This window comes from Crotalus tigris, unplaced genomic scaffold, assembly GCF_016545835.1.
Source record: "Crotalus tigris isolate CLP2741 ecotype Arizona unplaced genomic scaffold, ASM1654583v1 scf7180000018511.580666, whole genome shotgun sequence".
Classification (NCBI taxonomy): domain Eukaryota; kingdom Metazoa; phylum Chordata; class Lepidosauria; order Squamata; family Viperidae; genus Crotalus; species Crotalus tigris.
Genome location: NW_024097047.1, coordinates 90,509 through 107,205, shown reverse-complemented (window position 1 = coordinate 107,205; position 16,697 = coordinate 90,509). Strand labels below are relative to the sequence as shown.

Here is a 16,697-nt window from a genome sequence, read left to right as displayed (position 1 = left end):
GAATCGCCTCAATTTCACATGCTAGCAAAATTATGTTTAGGATTATCCAACAAATTTGAGATATTCAAGCTGATTTTAGAAAAGAACAAGGGACAAGAAGCATTATTGTTGATGCATTCTAGATAATTGAGAAAATTCAAGAACACTAAAAACAGTCAATACATGTTTCATTGGCCTTGTCAATCTTGTCAATCTGTGCAATCTTCTTAGGCAAATGAGATTCCCAGATTATTTCGTTGTTCTCATACAAACCTATAAACAGGATAGGAAGGCAGAATAAAGACCAGGGGTCCCTAACCCCCGGTCTGTGGACCAGTACTGGGCCATGTCATGCCAGCAAATGGTCTGCACAAACAAGCAAAGCCCCATCCACGGGATGCAGGCAACACACAAAACCACGCACCCTCCAGTCCACGGAAAAACGTCTCTCCATGGAACCAGTCCCTAGGGCCCAAAAGGTTGGGCTCTGATATATAGTCTGTGATGAACCTGAAAGGCTCTAGGTTGGCAAAGGAGTGAAATAAGGTCACATAGTCTTTCCTTATTTATTCACCCTAGATACTGAACATACATTGAGGGAGAATGGATTGGAAATTGAGTGTGGTTATAAAAGTAAAGAAATAACCTGTACTATGTGATGATTGAGTAATACAAGTGATCAAGTTCTAGTAATAAAAATAAAAGAACACTGTGAGAAAATGGGGCTGAGTTTAAATACAGATAAAAAGAAAACAAAACTAATGACAATAGGGCCAGCAATCAGCCTTAGATTTTGACAATGAAGATATTAAAATGGTGGATAGCTTCTGTCTAAAAGAACCAATTGTCAGGAAATATACCATAGCTAACACTTCAGTCGGCAACTGTGAAGGTTTTGGAAAATATATTCCAAAGTCACAATATATGTATGGGAATCATGCACCCATCGGTTTTCCTTATGACATCATTAAAAGAAAAGGTTAACTTTAAAGAAACAGCACAGAGTATTGAAGTTTTTGAACTGTGGTATTGGAGAAGATTCCTGATAATACTATAGGTAGCTAAGAAACAAAAGAAATGGATTACAGAACAAATCAATCAGAATTCTCACTTGGGGCCCAAATGACCAGGTACAGTTCCCACACAAGGGCACATTGTGCAAAGATGTAGTCTGTTGAAGAGTCCCTAATTCTAGAAAGGATAAGAGAAAAAGATGATTGGCAGCACGGTGGAGAGACTTAATTACACTGATTAATGGTTGCATGATCAGAAGATCTGAAGGGCCAGGATAGGAACAAATTATTCTAGTGAAGGCTTACCTATGCTTCTGAGAATCAACACTGACTTGATGGCAGATAATAACATATCAGGGAGGGAACTATTCATTGGACCGCAAACATTTAAACTGTTGCATTTTTGAGATCAATACATCAATGCTAAGCCAAATTTGGGGAATTGGACAAAGTAAAATTTTGTCTTCATGTAAATTCCATCCTAATTGCTAAAATATATATTATTAAACTGCTCCTATAGTTTATTGAAATAATTAGAAGAATGCTGAAGCAAAATTTGAAGAGTTTATCTGATTTAATTAATACACTTCCTTTTCTAATTTCAGTTTGAAAAGGCTTCTTGTTAAAATCTAATTTAATTCAAAAGCTTTAATTTTCATCATTGATCAGGTCAATGGGATTTTATTCCTGAATAACTTGTACTGCTCCTTTCTTTAAGAAACTCTTAAGGATTTTAATTACCTCTAGATTATAATTAGCACATAAAGCATTCTCTTTTTTTCATAAATCTGTTACTTGAATACTGGCATGCAATGTATAACATGATTTGTTTGTTTAAAAATACTAATTAAAAATAATTATAATGCAAGGCTAAGGGTAACTCAAGTTAAAAAAAAGTACAGCTTTATATAGTTACCAATAGTAACAGCATAAAAGTTTACAACAAACTAAAAGTGTCTCCATTATTAGCAATTGTTTTAAATCTAAAGAACTTCTGTGATACTTACATTTCTGATTCAATTAGAATTTCATTTCAGGCCTTTAAAGGAATAGTCTATATATCAAAGTCTTATTATTTGTTTTTTTGCTTGTTTATATTTCACATTTTCTTAATCTCCCTCCAACATTTCCATTAGTGACTTTTAGAATTTAATATGATACACTTATCAAAGATTTATAATTTATAACCATATGTTCCCTTTTTCTTTAGAGCCAACCTACATCACAATCGGTCCACCTACATGTCTTCCTTTGGTGAACTGTACACTAAAAGAGACAGACTGTATTTATGACTTCAAAGTAGATCAATATGGTTGCCGCATCTGCCAGTGTAAAACTAGTAAGTACCAAAACCATATTCAGTTAACTTGTTTCAAAAAAATATTCTTAAATTTCCTATTGGTGTTTTTCCTCAAAATTCAGTTGACTCATGCACAGTACTGTTATTGTTATGGTAAATCCTGTTTTTCATTTTGTAAAATAAAACATTTTCAAATATCCATTTTGCTGAGTTTCAGTAGGACAACACACAGATCAGAACACCTTTATTATCTTCAGTAGATGGATTGCCTCTTTGCTAAATCACATATTAAAATACAGATTGTTTTTTAAGTTTTGATGTGTTGATGCAAAGCAGTTCAGCTACAGTACCAGTAGCATATTGATAAAAACAATTATTACTACCTAATAAGTAACTGCTATTAATTAGTAAATTTGGAAACTCAAATTGTTAGGATTGTATACTATTATTAAGTATTTTTAAAAATGTTGCTCCCATATCAGCGTGATGGTGTTTACTATCCAAAACATTTTCTCATCCGTGTTACATAGGCTAATCAAGCTGTTTATAGCATGGATTCTTCTTCTAAATACCTGAAACTGTTAAAAATAATTATAGATGATTTGTCATAGCAGTTTTACATATTGGAACAAAAGCTATAAAACACATTGGATCATTTAAAAAAACTCCCAAAAGCAATACTATCATAACAGCTAACATTATTGTGGAAGACTTTAACATGTAATTATAGCTGACACTTTTCAAACCCAAGAGAGCTTTTGAAAGATTGTCACTTTCAGGCCTCAGTCTTGAAGGAATACTGATTACTATTAATGCGATTCTACTGCATTTTAGTATCAGTCCATTTTGAGTTTTGCAGGGAAGAAAAACTTCTGTACTGCTTATCTGATGCCCTGTATATAAGTTTCCACCTGGTTTCAAAATTCTGGCTTTTGGGCTCTCATCTTCCAGCCTGATTACTGCTCCCTTTTTGCCTGTCCTCAGTGCAATTCATTATTCTGTTAAATTAAGGTTAGTGTTTATCTTTTTATAACATTGAGGAATATGTCTACTTTGCTCTTTTGTTGGAGCTATTGTTTTGTGTAAACATCAAGTTTCTTTAACATAGGAACATTGTTCCTATGTTCCTGTCATAGGAACATTTAAACTATAATAAAAACATGATTGTTTATATTATTGACATGTCAGGGTTTTTTTAAATAACTTTGCATACAAGGGCTACAACTTGCAGTTTTCATCTTCTTAAACATGAGAAACTGAAAACCTTTGACTAGATAGCACCAGGTAAAGCATAGAGCTTGTAGTTCATAAATTTTGTTAACTATAAGTTGCCTGTTCTTTTCATATTTATTTCTTATACTTAAATTCCATTCTTTGTAGAAAGTTGTTTGTATGAGGTTTCCAGGCCAACTTCTTCCTAAACAGTGAACAGTCCTTCTAAATTTTAACTGTATAACAATCCTTTATATTGCTCCAAGTTGTACCAGGTTCTTATCTTAAAATATTGTGGCGGTCAGCTTTCCAACTAACAAGTTAATTTCCAATCATTACTATCAAAATACTAAGAATTTTCTTTCATTATATTGCTTAGCTGTCTTCTGATTGGGAAGAAGAATGATCAAGAAAAAGCACAAGGGCAAGGCAATATGAAAATAAAACCCATTAATGTATTTTATTAGCATAAATGCCTTGTCTATGAATTTATTTAAAATTGATGTATCATTTCATGAACATGTTATGTTGATAGTGAACAGTAAATTTTATAATATAAGCTACTCTGAGAATATTTAAAATCTGGAATTTAGATAATTAGACAATATGGGACAAATCATACCATTGTAAGTGACTGGAGAAGAGAGAATTCTGTATGTGTATGCCTTTAATTGTTGAGACAAATAACCATTTTCTCTTTTTACTAAACTTTCTATGTTCTTTCACAGGGGAGGAGCGGTGTACTGATCTCATGTCAGATTGTTCCTTGGACTGTGACTTTGGTTTCCAGACTGATGTCCATAATTGTAAGATCTGTCAGTGCCACCCACGACCTAAGAAATGCAAACCTATAGTATGTGACAAGTACTGTCCCTTTGGATATTTGTACGTATTCTTATTTTAAAAGCATATTTACTACAGTTTTGTAAGCCTTTAACATTGTGTAAAGAAAAGCTTAACACAATTTATGTGTTACATGTTGAAGACAGGAAATATATAAAGGCACAAAAATATTTTACCCTTATTAAGGTAAACTTATAGTTTTGAATGAAATATAGTTTCAAGGAGATTTATTTATTTTGCTTCACTTATTTAATAAAGCAGAACAAAGAGAGAAAAATGAAACAATATTTTAAAAAATAGTCAAAAAAGAAAAAGGGAATAAAATGCAGTTACAACACAAAATTTATATAGAATTTATCATGAATATATGGATGCATATACATGCAGTTTTTATATAACTTCAGAGAAAAATAACTACATTTTAATGTAATTATGTGTGCATAATGTACATTTTTTTGCATTTTGTTTATAAGTTGCAAATAATATCAGCTTTTCTATCTACTGTGTAATTTGGTCCATAAATTTGTCTATTGTTGAAGAACTGATCTCCAGGGTTTAGAGCAGGGTACAAAAAATCCATTTTCATTGCCAGCTGTCACTTTCTATGTAGTAAGTATGTAGTTCAAAAATATTTGTTTCAAATCAAATTCACAGAACATAACAAATTTAGGATATTGTAACAGCATGTTTAAATGAAGTATTATTTTGGTTTCATCTTCAGTAATCACATAATTTACTTACTCTTCTCTGTACAAATGCAATGGGATCCAACAAGTCCAAATTTTGGTTTTTAGTTGTATAAGCGGTAATCTAAGACCTAATAATTTTTTGGTTTTAAGGGTAAAACATTTTCTCATTGTTTAGGCCAAAATGGGTGTCTCTAGTTCCCTATTGCAGTCAGTCTTTATAGCTTATATATTAAATTGATAATATAATTATAAGGATTGATTGTGGGCTTTTTTTGTCTGAAAGGGTTTAAAGCAGTGGTTCTCAACCTTTTTATACGGCGACCCCAGTCATAAGGACGCGCCGTGCATGCGCGGCGCCGCCCTGAGGGAAAAAAATGGCGGATCGCGTTGTTTGGCAACCCCCGTAAAATGGTCGTTCGACCCCAAATGGGGTCGTGACCCAAAGGTTGAGAACCGCTGGTTTAAAGATCCCTTCTAATAACATAAGTGTTTTTGAGGCTGAAAATGCTACTAATATCTATATAAGTTATAACTGTAAATACCGCCAGCGAATGGCAATTGACAAATATTATTTAATAAAAAAACCTCATCATTATCATCCACTCATTGATCTAATGCAGGGGTCTTCAAACTCGTCCCTTTTATGACTCATGGACTTCAACTCCCAGAATTCCTCAGCCAGCATGCCTGGCTGAGGAATTCTAGGAGTTGAAGTCCATGAATCATAAAAGGGACGAGTTTGAAGTCCCCTGATCTAATATAAAGTTCCCTGCATCTATTTACACTTCCCATAGAAACCATTTTTATCAATTTTGTGACCTAGTTTTCCCTATAGTTTCAATTTAGCATAAAAAAATCAACATACCAGAAATAATAGACCATTGAATCAATATGATTGCAATAAGAAATATATAAAATATATTATATTTGTAATTCCACGCAATCCAATTAACTAAAAATGTCATATACAAATACTCCAAGTAGGCCCAAGGAGACATTTACCAAATTTTTCTGTGTATAAGATATAGCCTTGTATAAGATGCTCTGGCATGCGAGTTCCAAGCTTACAGCAAACAAAGTCAGTGCTGGGAGCAACTGCCTCCCAGTGCTCTAAATAGACACCTCCCAGCCAGCCCCAACCCCCACCCACCTAACCAGCATCCGGCATGATGAGCATGCATAGTCAGTTCACAACAGCAGCCTTCCAACCCTGGTAAACAAACTGGTGTGAGCACCGGCATGATAGCAAGGCAAGGGAAGCGAAGGCAGGTTTTAAACTCCCCGCCATTTCTCCGCACTGATCAGCAATTTGGCAGAGTGCCGAACAGCTGAGCCGGCAAATCTGGAAGTTCATCCGGCTGCTATTATCGAGCAGCTGCATTCCACAAGGTCTCCGGCCAGCATAAAGGTACAAAGGAGGGAAAGCACTGTCGCTGCCATCCATGCTTCTGGTCCCATCTGCTGCCTCTGGACGCCGTCATCGGATGATCTTGCCCCCTCCCCCTCCTGTTAATGCAAACCCACAGGGGCTTGACCAGGCAGCACAGGGGCTTGACCAGGCAGCATGGCAACGGCATTTAAAGAACCCACACAGGCATGCCCTGGGCTGCGGAGGTTACCATTATTTTTCCGTGTATAAGACGCTACATTTGTATGAGACGCACCTGATTTTTGAACAGGGTGTTTGCAGGAAAAATAGCACCGTATACACAGAAAAATATGGTACCTTTACTATAATTATTCATCTAAAACTGGTGAATTACATTGGCTTTGAGGGCAGCAGGGTCCACAATTCCCCAGTGCTGTTCCAGCAATAGTTATCCTTAGATTAAATGTATTTGCAAATTAGATACATTTGGGGGGGGGCATCATTAGACCTTGCCCAGCAGCCAGTATTTAAGGCATGCTATTATTCAGAAGGTAAAGGTCAACCATAAATATTAGTTACGAAGCTTGCTGCTTCATGAATTTGTTGAGACCCTCTCTAAAGCCATCCAAATTGACTGCCATTATCACAGCTGCTGGCATAGTGTCTGTATGTTTAACTAAGACTGAATCTACCTGCATTTAAGTTCTAACTTTGCTTTATCTCCATGTTATCTGTGCCATTAATGACACCTCTATCAGGTCTCACCTTAGCCTCCTTAATTCTAAGCTAACCAGCCATAAATACAAAAAGGGCTCAATGGTTGTCTTTTTTTGTGTCTTTTCTTTTTGTACAATCTCACCATAAGTGCAGTTGCCAGTACTCTACTCAATATTCCAAATTGGGGGGGGTTCCCCCATTGCTGTGGGATTCATAGTAGGCAGGATATATTAACATTTCTCTCTTTACTAAATTAAATGTAGCTGATAAATGCAATAATACAATTGAAGGAATTTTGTTTCGTACCCTTGGAAATATGTGAACAGTTGAAATCTTCCAGCAATACATCCACCATATTTTACATGAAACTTTTGATATTAAATATGTTCACTGTGACCCCTTTCTAAAGAAATTTATCTCTTTTTCTTTACTAGAATTAACACTTTTTAACAGTTCAGAATTGGTTTTTAATTATTAAATCCAATTATACAAAATGATTTATCTGAAGCAACTAAATTAAAAAAACTGCTTCCCGTAATCTTTAACAAAGCATAACTGATATCATTTTTAGAATAGAATAGAATATTTTTTTGACCAAGTGTGATTGGGCACACAAGGAAGTTGTCTCCAATGCATAAGCTCTCAATGTACCTACAAACAACAAGGTAATATAATCAGGTGCTCAGTAGAGTGATGGCACCAGGAAAAAAACTGTGTCTAGTTGGTTTCGCCTGCAGGGCTCTATAGCTGTTTTATTGTTAGTTGTTCTTCACTGGGAATATTAATAGTCTGAATAAAGGCTGAAAAATCAAAATTTAATCCAGATAAGGTAGGGGGTTCTTCTCCATTGCTGACTTAGAAATAAGAATTTAGCTTGTCTTCAATGTTATAGCATCATCTATGATCTGATTTTGCTCCTGGATGCTAAGTTGGCCAAGTTTATGTTTGCTCAGCTGTCTATTACCTCTGTTCTTGGAAACATAAGATCTCGCCATGGTAACATATGCATTAGTTATAATAGCTTTGATTATTTAATTATGTATGGTTTTTCTGTGTAGGACTGGTTTTGAAGAGTGGCTAAGAATACAGTAGCCAAAGTGTATGCTGAGGTTAGCATATGTTATAATCTTATTAAAACAACAACATTGATTTCTAGTCTTTTCTTAGGAGGAATTAATTTAAGATCAGGACATTTAAGAACCTTAATTAAGTTCTGTAAGGATTTTTTATGTCCTAGTAGCTGAGGACCATGTAGCAGTAGGAGAAGGAAATATGTTTTCTGAAACCAGCAGAAAAAATACATGCATTTTTCTAGGGATATCAGTTTCCTTTCTGCTAACTTTCTGCTTCTTCCTAAAGGCCTTGTCTTTTATGTTGTTATCTTGATTTCTATTTGAGTGTTGAACTATTGTTGATTTGCTGTCCTCTAGTATTTTAATTTAACTGATATTGGAAATTTCCTTTAACCTATGTAAAACTAGAAAGAAATTCAAGGTATGACAGCAAGACATCTTGATTCTTGCTGAAGTATCAGAACACTCTAGTAGATATTTCTAAAATGTTATCCTGCATTAATGTTCCATGTATTAAATTGCACCAACCATTTAAAGAAAAATAGCTAGTGTTTCAATCACTGCATTGATGTATTCAGCACATTATTAAATTGATAGTTTCAGCAGCATTTAAAAAAACATATATAGCAATCTTACATGTACACGTAGTCCTCGAGTTGCAATCATAATGGAGCATGGCCATAATGGTCAGAAGCCAGGAGGGACATCAATTGAACTGCCTCAGGGCTCGGGGAGATCCTGGGGGGAACTAGTGCAAGGACAAGCTCACCTGCAACTGTCCATCTAAAGTGTTCCCCCCCCATTCCCTGAGATACCCCATGCTCCACTTCCTGTCCTTTGGGATCCCCACAATCCTATGGGCCTCCTTCCCACCCCACTGCATCACAATCAGTGAACTTTTTCTAAAAGCACAGAGCACTGAATCAGTTGAAGACTGAGATAAACCTCATCTTTTAGGGGAGTTGGTCAGATTTCTTTTTCAAAGAAAACATACTTGGAATTTTAGCAATCACAATGCTGCCCTCACAAAATGCTTCCTTACTAGCTAGGTTAAGAGAAGAATTGGAGCCTGAAAGTTTCTCTTTCTTTTTCATACACATGTGAAATAGATGTCTCATACCCAGTGCTTTTTTTGTAAGAAAAAAGGTGCCGGAACTTACATATTGTTAATCTTTTATTTAAAAAAGTATATATTCAGTTCTTAACCTAAATTTAATTTATTGTATTTTAGGCAAATGTTCATAGTAAATTTTACACTAAAAATTAAAAAAAGATTTTCAATTCACCAATGATTTTTTAAACTAAAGAAATTATTTACCTTTCGCACATAGTCAATCCCTGTACACACACCCACACACATCAGTTGTGTAATGAAACATAACAGTCGCCACCCACAGTAAGCACTCAGTGTGCAACCAAATGACCGATCACAAACCGAGCAGTGCCACAAGCAGAGCAGTGTCATCACAACCAGCGCGGACAAAGTCCGCATGCATTGGACTCAACACACAAGCAGCCCACATGCACCGTTTTAACAATTTTGCCACCAACCTGCTACGCTGAAGAGAGCAATTCAAGTCCACATAGACCAAACATCAAATTTTCAAAAGTTACTTTTAAAACTTGCAAAATTCATCGAAAACTCTATTCCGGTGCGTTCTGTGACAAAGAAAGCACTGCTCATATCTAGACCAGTTTACTACACTTTTCACTTTTGCTGCCCACAGTTCAGGTCTCACTAGTTTGACTTCTCTGAGTTGGGTAACACTGAGCCTCAGGCTCTTTGTTTACTTTTCCTGTTATCGCAGACCACCTCCAAGCACTTTTTCTTCCAAATCAGACATCCACAACTATGCTGTTTTTATTTGTTCTCATACATTTTAATCCAGGTACTCTTAACAAAGGTACCAAGTTCATTCTTTTGAATTTCTTAGCAGGTATAAATATTTTATCACAGAGGTTGCCTCTCTTTTTTCTGTTGCTTCTATTAGCATGGAACAGTCATGAAATTTAGTCTACCAAATTTTTGTTATATCTGCTTTCCTGTATTAAGTTTTTAACTTCATCTAGTTTGTTTCTGTGCTCTGCATATTAGCATGTAAATAGCAAATTTATGAGGCAATGTCCCTCCTCATATTAATAAAACAGATCCCATTATAGTCCTTTCCTCTTTTGATGCTTAAAGTTCTTATCTAAAGATCTTACATCTGGATTTTCTTTTAAATATTTGGGTTTAAAGTTAAATCAAGCTTACCATTTTTCAAATATATTTTCCCAGTTCTTGTTGGGATGTAATGTTTCTCACAACAGCAATCTCTACTATAGAAATCATAAGCCATAGTCTCAGAAATCTAGTTTCTCATATTTTCATAACCAGTTGTTCTTTTTTATATTTTCCAATGGTCTTCTATCAATTGAACCCTCGACTCTTTGAGCTTTCTGGCCTCATGCTTCTAAATCTGAACAATGCAGTTATAGTTGCTCTTGGCAGAATTATTGATTCTATGGAGATAAGCAAGAAAGGCTAATTGCTGGGTGGAACTGATGAGTCTTGGCAATTGTTCTGCCCTATTTATTCATCCAAAATTAGGCAAGATAAAGAATAAAAGAAATGATAATGATTCCTCCAGAAATGAAAAATATAAACAATGTTAAGACTTGTAAACTAGTAGTTCCATGTAAAAATAAAGGCTCCTTTCCTTACTCTGTTCCATTAATTATAGAGGCTAACTACCTATTACTCTTATGAAAATGTTGTTCAGATAACCAAGTCAAGATTGAACATGAACATATTTTTTTTCTTAGTCAGATTCTATACTGGTACCCCATCTAGTGGATAAAGCAGCAATTGCAGCTGAAAGTTTAAATAAAAGCTGAAGGAAATTACTAACGACAGAAAATAAAATCTAGAGAATGTAGCCTGACCATGATTGTAGGAGTCTAAATGTAAATCACATTGTTTCTGTATAGTGCCTTAAATCAATTATTAGTACACTAGTATTAGTAATAACAGTAATGTCTACTATTGCACGTAAGAAGGGCATTACTTACATTGCTTATAGTTTGTATTTGTTGCCATGTTTACCAAACTCTGGAGTTCTGGAAATCCAGATAACGAATTTATTTATTCACAAGGCTTATAAGATTTCCAAACAACAGACTCTGAGCAGCCTATAGCTCCCCTAAATATTTAATTAAAACAAATACAACAATTAAAGTATGCATTGTAATGTACATAAAAACCAGAGGGTTTCTATCAGTACATTTGGTGCTCAGATATGCTCAGCTCACAGTGACAATGTAAGCTATGGTCATTTGATCACAATTTCCAACATTCCCTGCCAACCTCTCACAAACATAGTCAATGGGGACTCCTTCAATAGACGTCATGGTCACACAAGGTCCTCACTTAACAACACATGATTCTCACTTATCAGTGGTAACTGTGGTACCTTAACAATGGTAAAATGCTGTTGCTAAGCAACATGGTCACATGACATTGTGCTTTATGACTGCATTGCTTAGCAATTGTAGTTCTGATCCCAATTACAATTATAACCCAAAAGCTATCTTATACAATAAAACCAATTCCTTATTGAAGAGATTTGTACTTGAATCTGAGCGAAGTTTAAAGGAGAAATAAATAAATCACATCGAAATATTAATTTTGGTATAGCATTAGTGATTTTTTTTCTTTTTCACATTTAGCTTAAGGTAGTAGTGGTGTTACAAAAATTATACAGAAATTTATAGCACAGCCCTTCATTCAGAAAAAAACCCCAATGTCTAGTGATGTTTACTTTTATGCATATTTAGGAACATACAAGTAGGTAAAACAAGAAATACATGATTGTATTTTAAATTTCCGAAATAAAATAACTGATGTGGAGAGGCAACATTAGGCTTTACCCCTTTTTAAATTACTGTTTCGCAGTAAAACTCTATAAAAAGCTAACCCCTGAACAAATAGTTCAGATGATTTGAAGAATGAGACCACTTCACATTGTGATTATTGCCTAGCACTAAAGAGGAGAAATTGTAGCTATTTCAGTACAAAAACTGAAAGTATGTAATAGCAACAATTCCTATCCATTGGCAAGTAAAACTAGAGAAGTCATCACTTATTGTGGAACATCATTTATCTATAACTTAGGGACATTGAATTTATTGTTTAAAAATATTAACTATCCATTCAAACTATTAAATATTACAATTCTTTAACCATGGTGTTTTTAATGTAGACATGCCATCTAGGAAGAATTAGAGCAGTGATGGCAAAACTTTTAGAGACCGAGTGCCCAAACTGCAACTTCAGACCCACTTATGCATTGTCAGGTGCCGGGTGGGTGTGGCCCATTGGCTGGGTGTGGCCAATTGGGTGGGTGTGGCCCATTGGGTGGGCGTGGCTGAGATAACGGCAGACTGGGACTAAAAAATTCAATCAATCCCAACTTTGCAAGATCTTTTTTTTTCCCACAAGAAGTTGAAATTGACTCATTGAACGCCTTTTTTTGCACACGGCAGCAGAGGCCTAAAGCGAAAAGGTTTTATAAAACCCAGCTGAAGGCCTAGGACTGGGGCGATGGTGCTAACAGAGTGGGCTCTGAGTGCTGCCTCTGGCACCCGTGCCATAGGTTCGCCACCATTGAATTAGAGCATTCAAAGATCCTTCAGATTGCTCTTTTCATTTAATAAAGTTGGCTTGAAACTTAACTCTTATTTTGAGATAGAGCTCCCCTTTTCACTGAAGAGACTGCTAAGGATAGGAAGTTTCTCCCCCAAATAATACAATCTAAACACCAATGCAGCCAAACCATCAGTCAGCCAACAAATTTATATGTGAGTGGGATATCCTAGGAATGTCTAAGTCTTTCTCATCTAAGGTCTCTTTCAACTCTGTTATTCTGTTATTTACCCAGAACAATAGGCAAATTGCTAGACTGTGTTGTAATAGATACAGGTTACGATTGTAATTAACCCCATAATTATGGTTGTAAATCATCACAGTTGTAAAGCAGGTCATCATATGACCAGACCCAGTTTTACAACCTTTTTCTGATTGTTGTTAAGAAGCCACAATTGTTAAAAGTGAGATGCAGGAGTTGAATCTAGAACTTCCTGTTTCTCATGATTTGGGGCTACTTTTAATCTATAGTAAAACTCTCCAGCATGATTATACCCAAAGTCTTTTTTTTTTCCCCAGTTAAGGACATTTATTGCTAAAACCTATACACAAGAGTCAAATCAACTAATGGTTAGCAGTAAATTGTTGCTTGGTAAGAGTCAACGGAATGTTTGTGGGCATGTAATGATTCTAGGCTGACTCCTCTCTTGACTCTGCCCCCAGCTCTGCCTCTCCTTTTTTTTATGTCCAAGTTTTTTATTAATTTTCCAATATTGCATTTAGCATGGCGGTTGAGCATCGTAATTCCATTACATTTAAATATCAGCAGTACAAATCTCGAAGTATTACAACAACAAATTTCTTCTCTTTCCCCCATAATATCTACTATCATATTCAGATCAATACAGCTCTTATTCTATCAATCAAACAAAAAATACCTTTCTAATATTCATCAATAATCTTCAGTCTATACATATCTTAATTACTTTGACATTCCATCTTTTAGACAATAACCTAATAAGTTTTTCTTAACTTTACTTTTGCATTATTATTTAAATTTAATATTTAATCTTTATCATTTCCAGATTTTAAATGATCCCAATTTCTCAGTCTCCTATCTCATATTTAGGGCTAATAATTTTTCTTTTCTTTTTTCTACTTCTTTCCTCTCTTCTTTTCCAGAAAAAGAGGAAAAATAGATAAATAAATAAACCATCAGCATTTATAACACAAGCTAATATACGAATTTAATTATTAGTATTTATACTTCTAAGTTTTATTTAACCTGTGTCTCAGCTCATAACAATATCTTAAATTCAAGTCTTAGTTAATCTATAAACATTCAAACTTTTAGCAAATCAGTAACCTGGTAATTGATTTTTCCTTAATATTTTAATTTAACATTTAATATTTATCTTTTTCCAAATTTTAATTAAACACTATTCCTTTATCACAATTCCTTATATGATCTAATGTTTAAAATACAGACCTTATATGTAAATTCTATCATATATCTTAACAAACTAATAAGTCAATATAATACTCTTATTTCGATATTTATATTTCTAGATTTTATAAAACCAATTTTTTTATCTCAAATCATTACAATATCTTATGTTCAAAATACATATTCTATCCATTTAAATATATTCTATTTTAGATCTCATATATAGATCAAAACCCCGATCCCTTTCAGTCTAATTCTAGCTTTTTTCCTCTGCCAAATCATCTTTCGTATCTTCGCTTTTAAATCATCAAAAAGATCTCCTTGTATTGTTGTAACTATTGTCTGATATTGATAAAGGCTGTTTTCTTAAGAGGGCTAGCTGGTTTAACAGGTCTTCTCTTTATTTTTTCAATTCGATGCAGTTGTCGCAAAGTATTCATCTTGTCTTTCATCTGTTTTTCTTTTTTGTCTTCAAATTCCTTCTGGTTTATAAGAAAAGTCCTTTCCTTGTTCTCTATTATCAGTTTCCTCTCTGTGTTTTCCACAGTTTGTATTTGTTGAGTATCTAAGTCTTCTGTCATAACATTTGGTTGTTTCCCCTTGTTTATAGAATTCTGTATAGATGATTCTTTAGTTGAAGTCATAATTTGAGCTTGCATACGGAGAGTTTGGATAATTGCTTTTAACATATAAAGAATTTGTTCATGTACTTCCTCTATGGGAGAAATCCATTCCTGTTCTTCTGCCATTGTTGTGTATTAAACTAAACAAAAAACTTACGATCAGAAAGTCCAAGTAAAAAGCTGAGCTGAGTTTCTTGCAAATGGTGCTTCAAGGTTACTTTGTATCTTATCTGTTTTTAAGGCAATCAACAAGTCTCTCTTAAAGAATAGCAGGTTACAGTCTCAAATTTAGCCAGCAAATGTCATCTCAGAGTTAGTTAGATCTTTTCAGTTTTCTTCTCCCCCTCTATTTTAAGGGGGAGAAAAAGAACCCAAATCTTCAATAATAGAGTAAAAATCAGAGAAGAAGAAAAAATAGAGAACATAAAGTTACAAGTCTTATAATCCACCAGATTTAAAAAATAGAATTCCAATTAGGATCCCAGTATTTTTCCCAATGTTTTAGACTCCCAAGTGGTTGATAGCCGCTGTTTCTGGAGAGAGGGCTAAAATCGCCCTTCCCTCACCACAGGGGGAAAAGTACTTTAGCAGCTTATGCAGGTAATTAAGTAATTAGGATGTAAGAGAGGCAGATCTCACCCAATCCTTTCCACGCTGCTTTGAAGTTGCCAGATGTTAATGTGACTTCAGCTGTTAGCAGCCTAGGGACGAGCCATATTTCTATGGCCGGTCCTTTTGTCTGCCAGTTTGGAGGAAATGCCAGGTTTCACAGGAAAGTTGCTGCTCTCCTGTGACCCAGCAAAAGCCCCTCCTTGCTGGTCGCCTCTCCGGGGTGATTTTCGGCCCTTTTCAGGGCCCCCCAGCGATGCAAAACTGAGCGGGAGAGAGCAGATCTCCCAGCCGTCCATGGTGGCTGCATGACGAAACCAGAAGCCCAAAAGTCTTAACAGTTAATTGTTTCATATGGTTTCTTCATTGTTGTTTAGCCTGGAAGAAAAACTAATATGTATAGAGAAGTTTAGGTTGGCAGTTGCATACAGTAGGGAAAAAAAGTATTTAGTCAGCCACAATTGTGCAAGTTCTCCCACTTAAAAAGATGAGAGAGGCCTGTAATTGTCATCATAGGTAGACCTCAACTATGAGAGACAAAAGGAGAAAACAAATCCAGACAATCACATTGTCTGATTTGGAAAGAATTTATTTGCAAATTATGGTGGAAAATAAGTATTTGGTCAATATCAAAAGTTCATCTCAATACTTTGTTATATATCCTTTGTTGGCAATGACAGAGGTCAAACGTTTTCTGTAAGTCTTCACAAGGTTGGCACACATTGTTGCTGGTATGTTGGCCCATTCCTCCATGCAAATCTCCTCTAGAGCAGTGATGTTTTGGGGCTGTCGCTGGGCAACATGGACTTTCAACTCTCTCCAAAGGTTTTCTATGGGGTTGAGATCTGGAGACTGGCTAGGCCACTCCAGGACCTTGAAATGCTTCTTACAAAGCCACTCCTTCGTTGCCCAGGCGGTGTGTTTGGGATCATTGTCATGCTGAAAGACCCAGCCACATTTCATCTTCAATGCCCTTGCTGATGGAAGGAGGTTTGCACTCAAAATCTCACGATACATGGCCCCATTCATTCTTTCCTGTACACAGATCAGTCGTCCTGGTCCCTTTGCAGAGAAACAGCCCCAAAGCATGATGTTGCCACCCCCATGCTTCACAGTAGGTATGGTGTTCCTTGGATGCAACTCAGCATTCTCTCTCCTCCAAACACGACGAGTTGTGTTTCTACCAAACAGTTCTACGT

At 35.4% G+C, this 16,697-nt stretch overlaps 1 protein-coding gene across 3 annotated transcripts in view; it reads left to right on the top strand.

Annotated features, from left to right (window-relative positions):
• CRIM1 (cysteine rich transmembrane BMP regulator 1) overlaps positions 1-16,697 on the top strand; it is a 148,707-nt gene that overhangs the window by 115,488 nt on the left and 16,522 nt on the right. For all 3 annotated transcript variants that reach the window (XM_039353321.1, XM_039353322.1, XM_039353323.1), the window contains 2 exons: positions 2,203-2,331; positions 4,233-4,389. In XM_039353321.1, the coding sequence (XP_039209255.1) occupies positions 2,203-2,331; positions 4,233-4,389 (286 nt within the window). The remainder of the gene's footprint in view (positions 1-2,202; positions 2,332-4,232; positions 4,390-16,697) is intronic.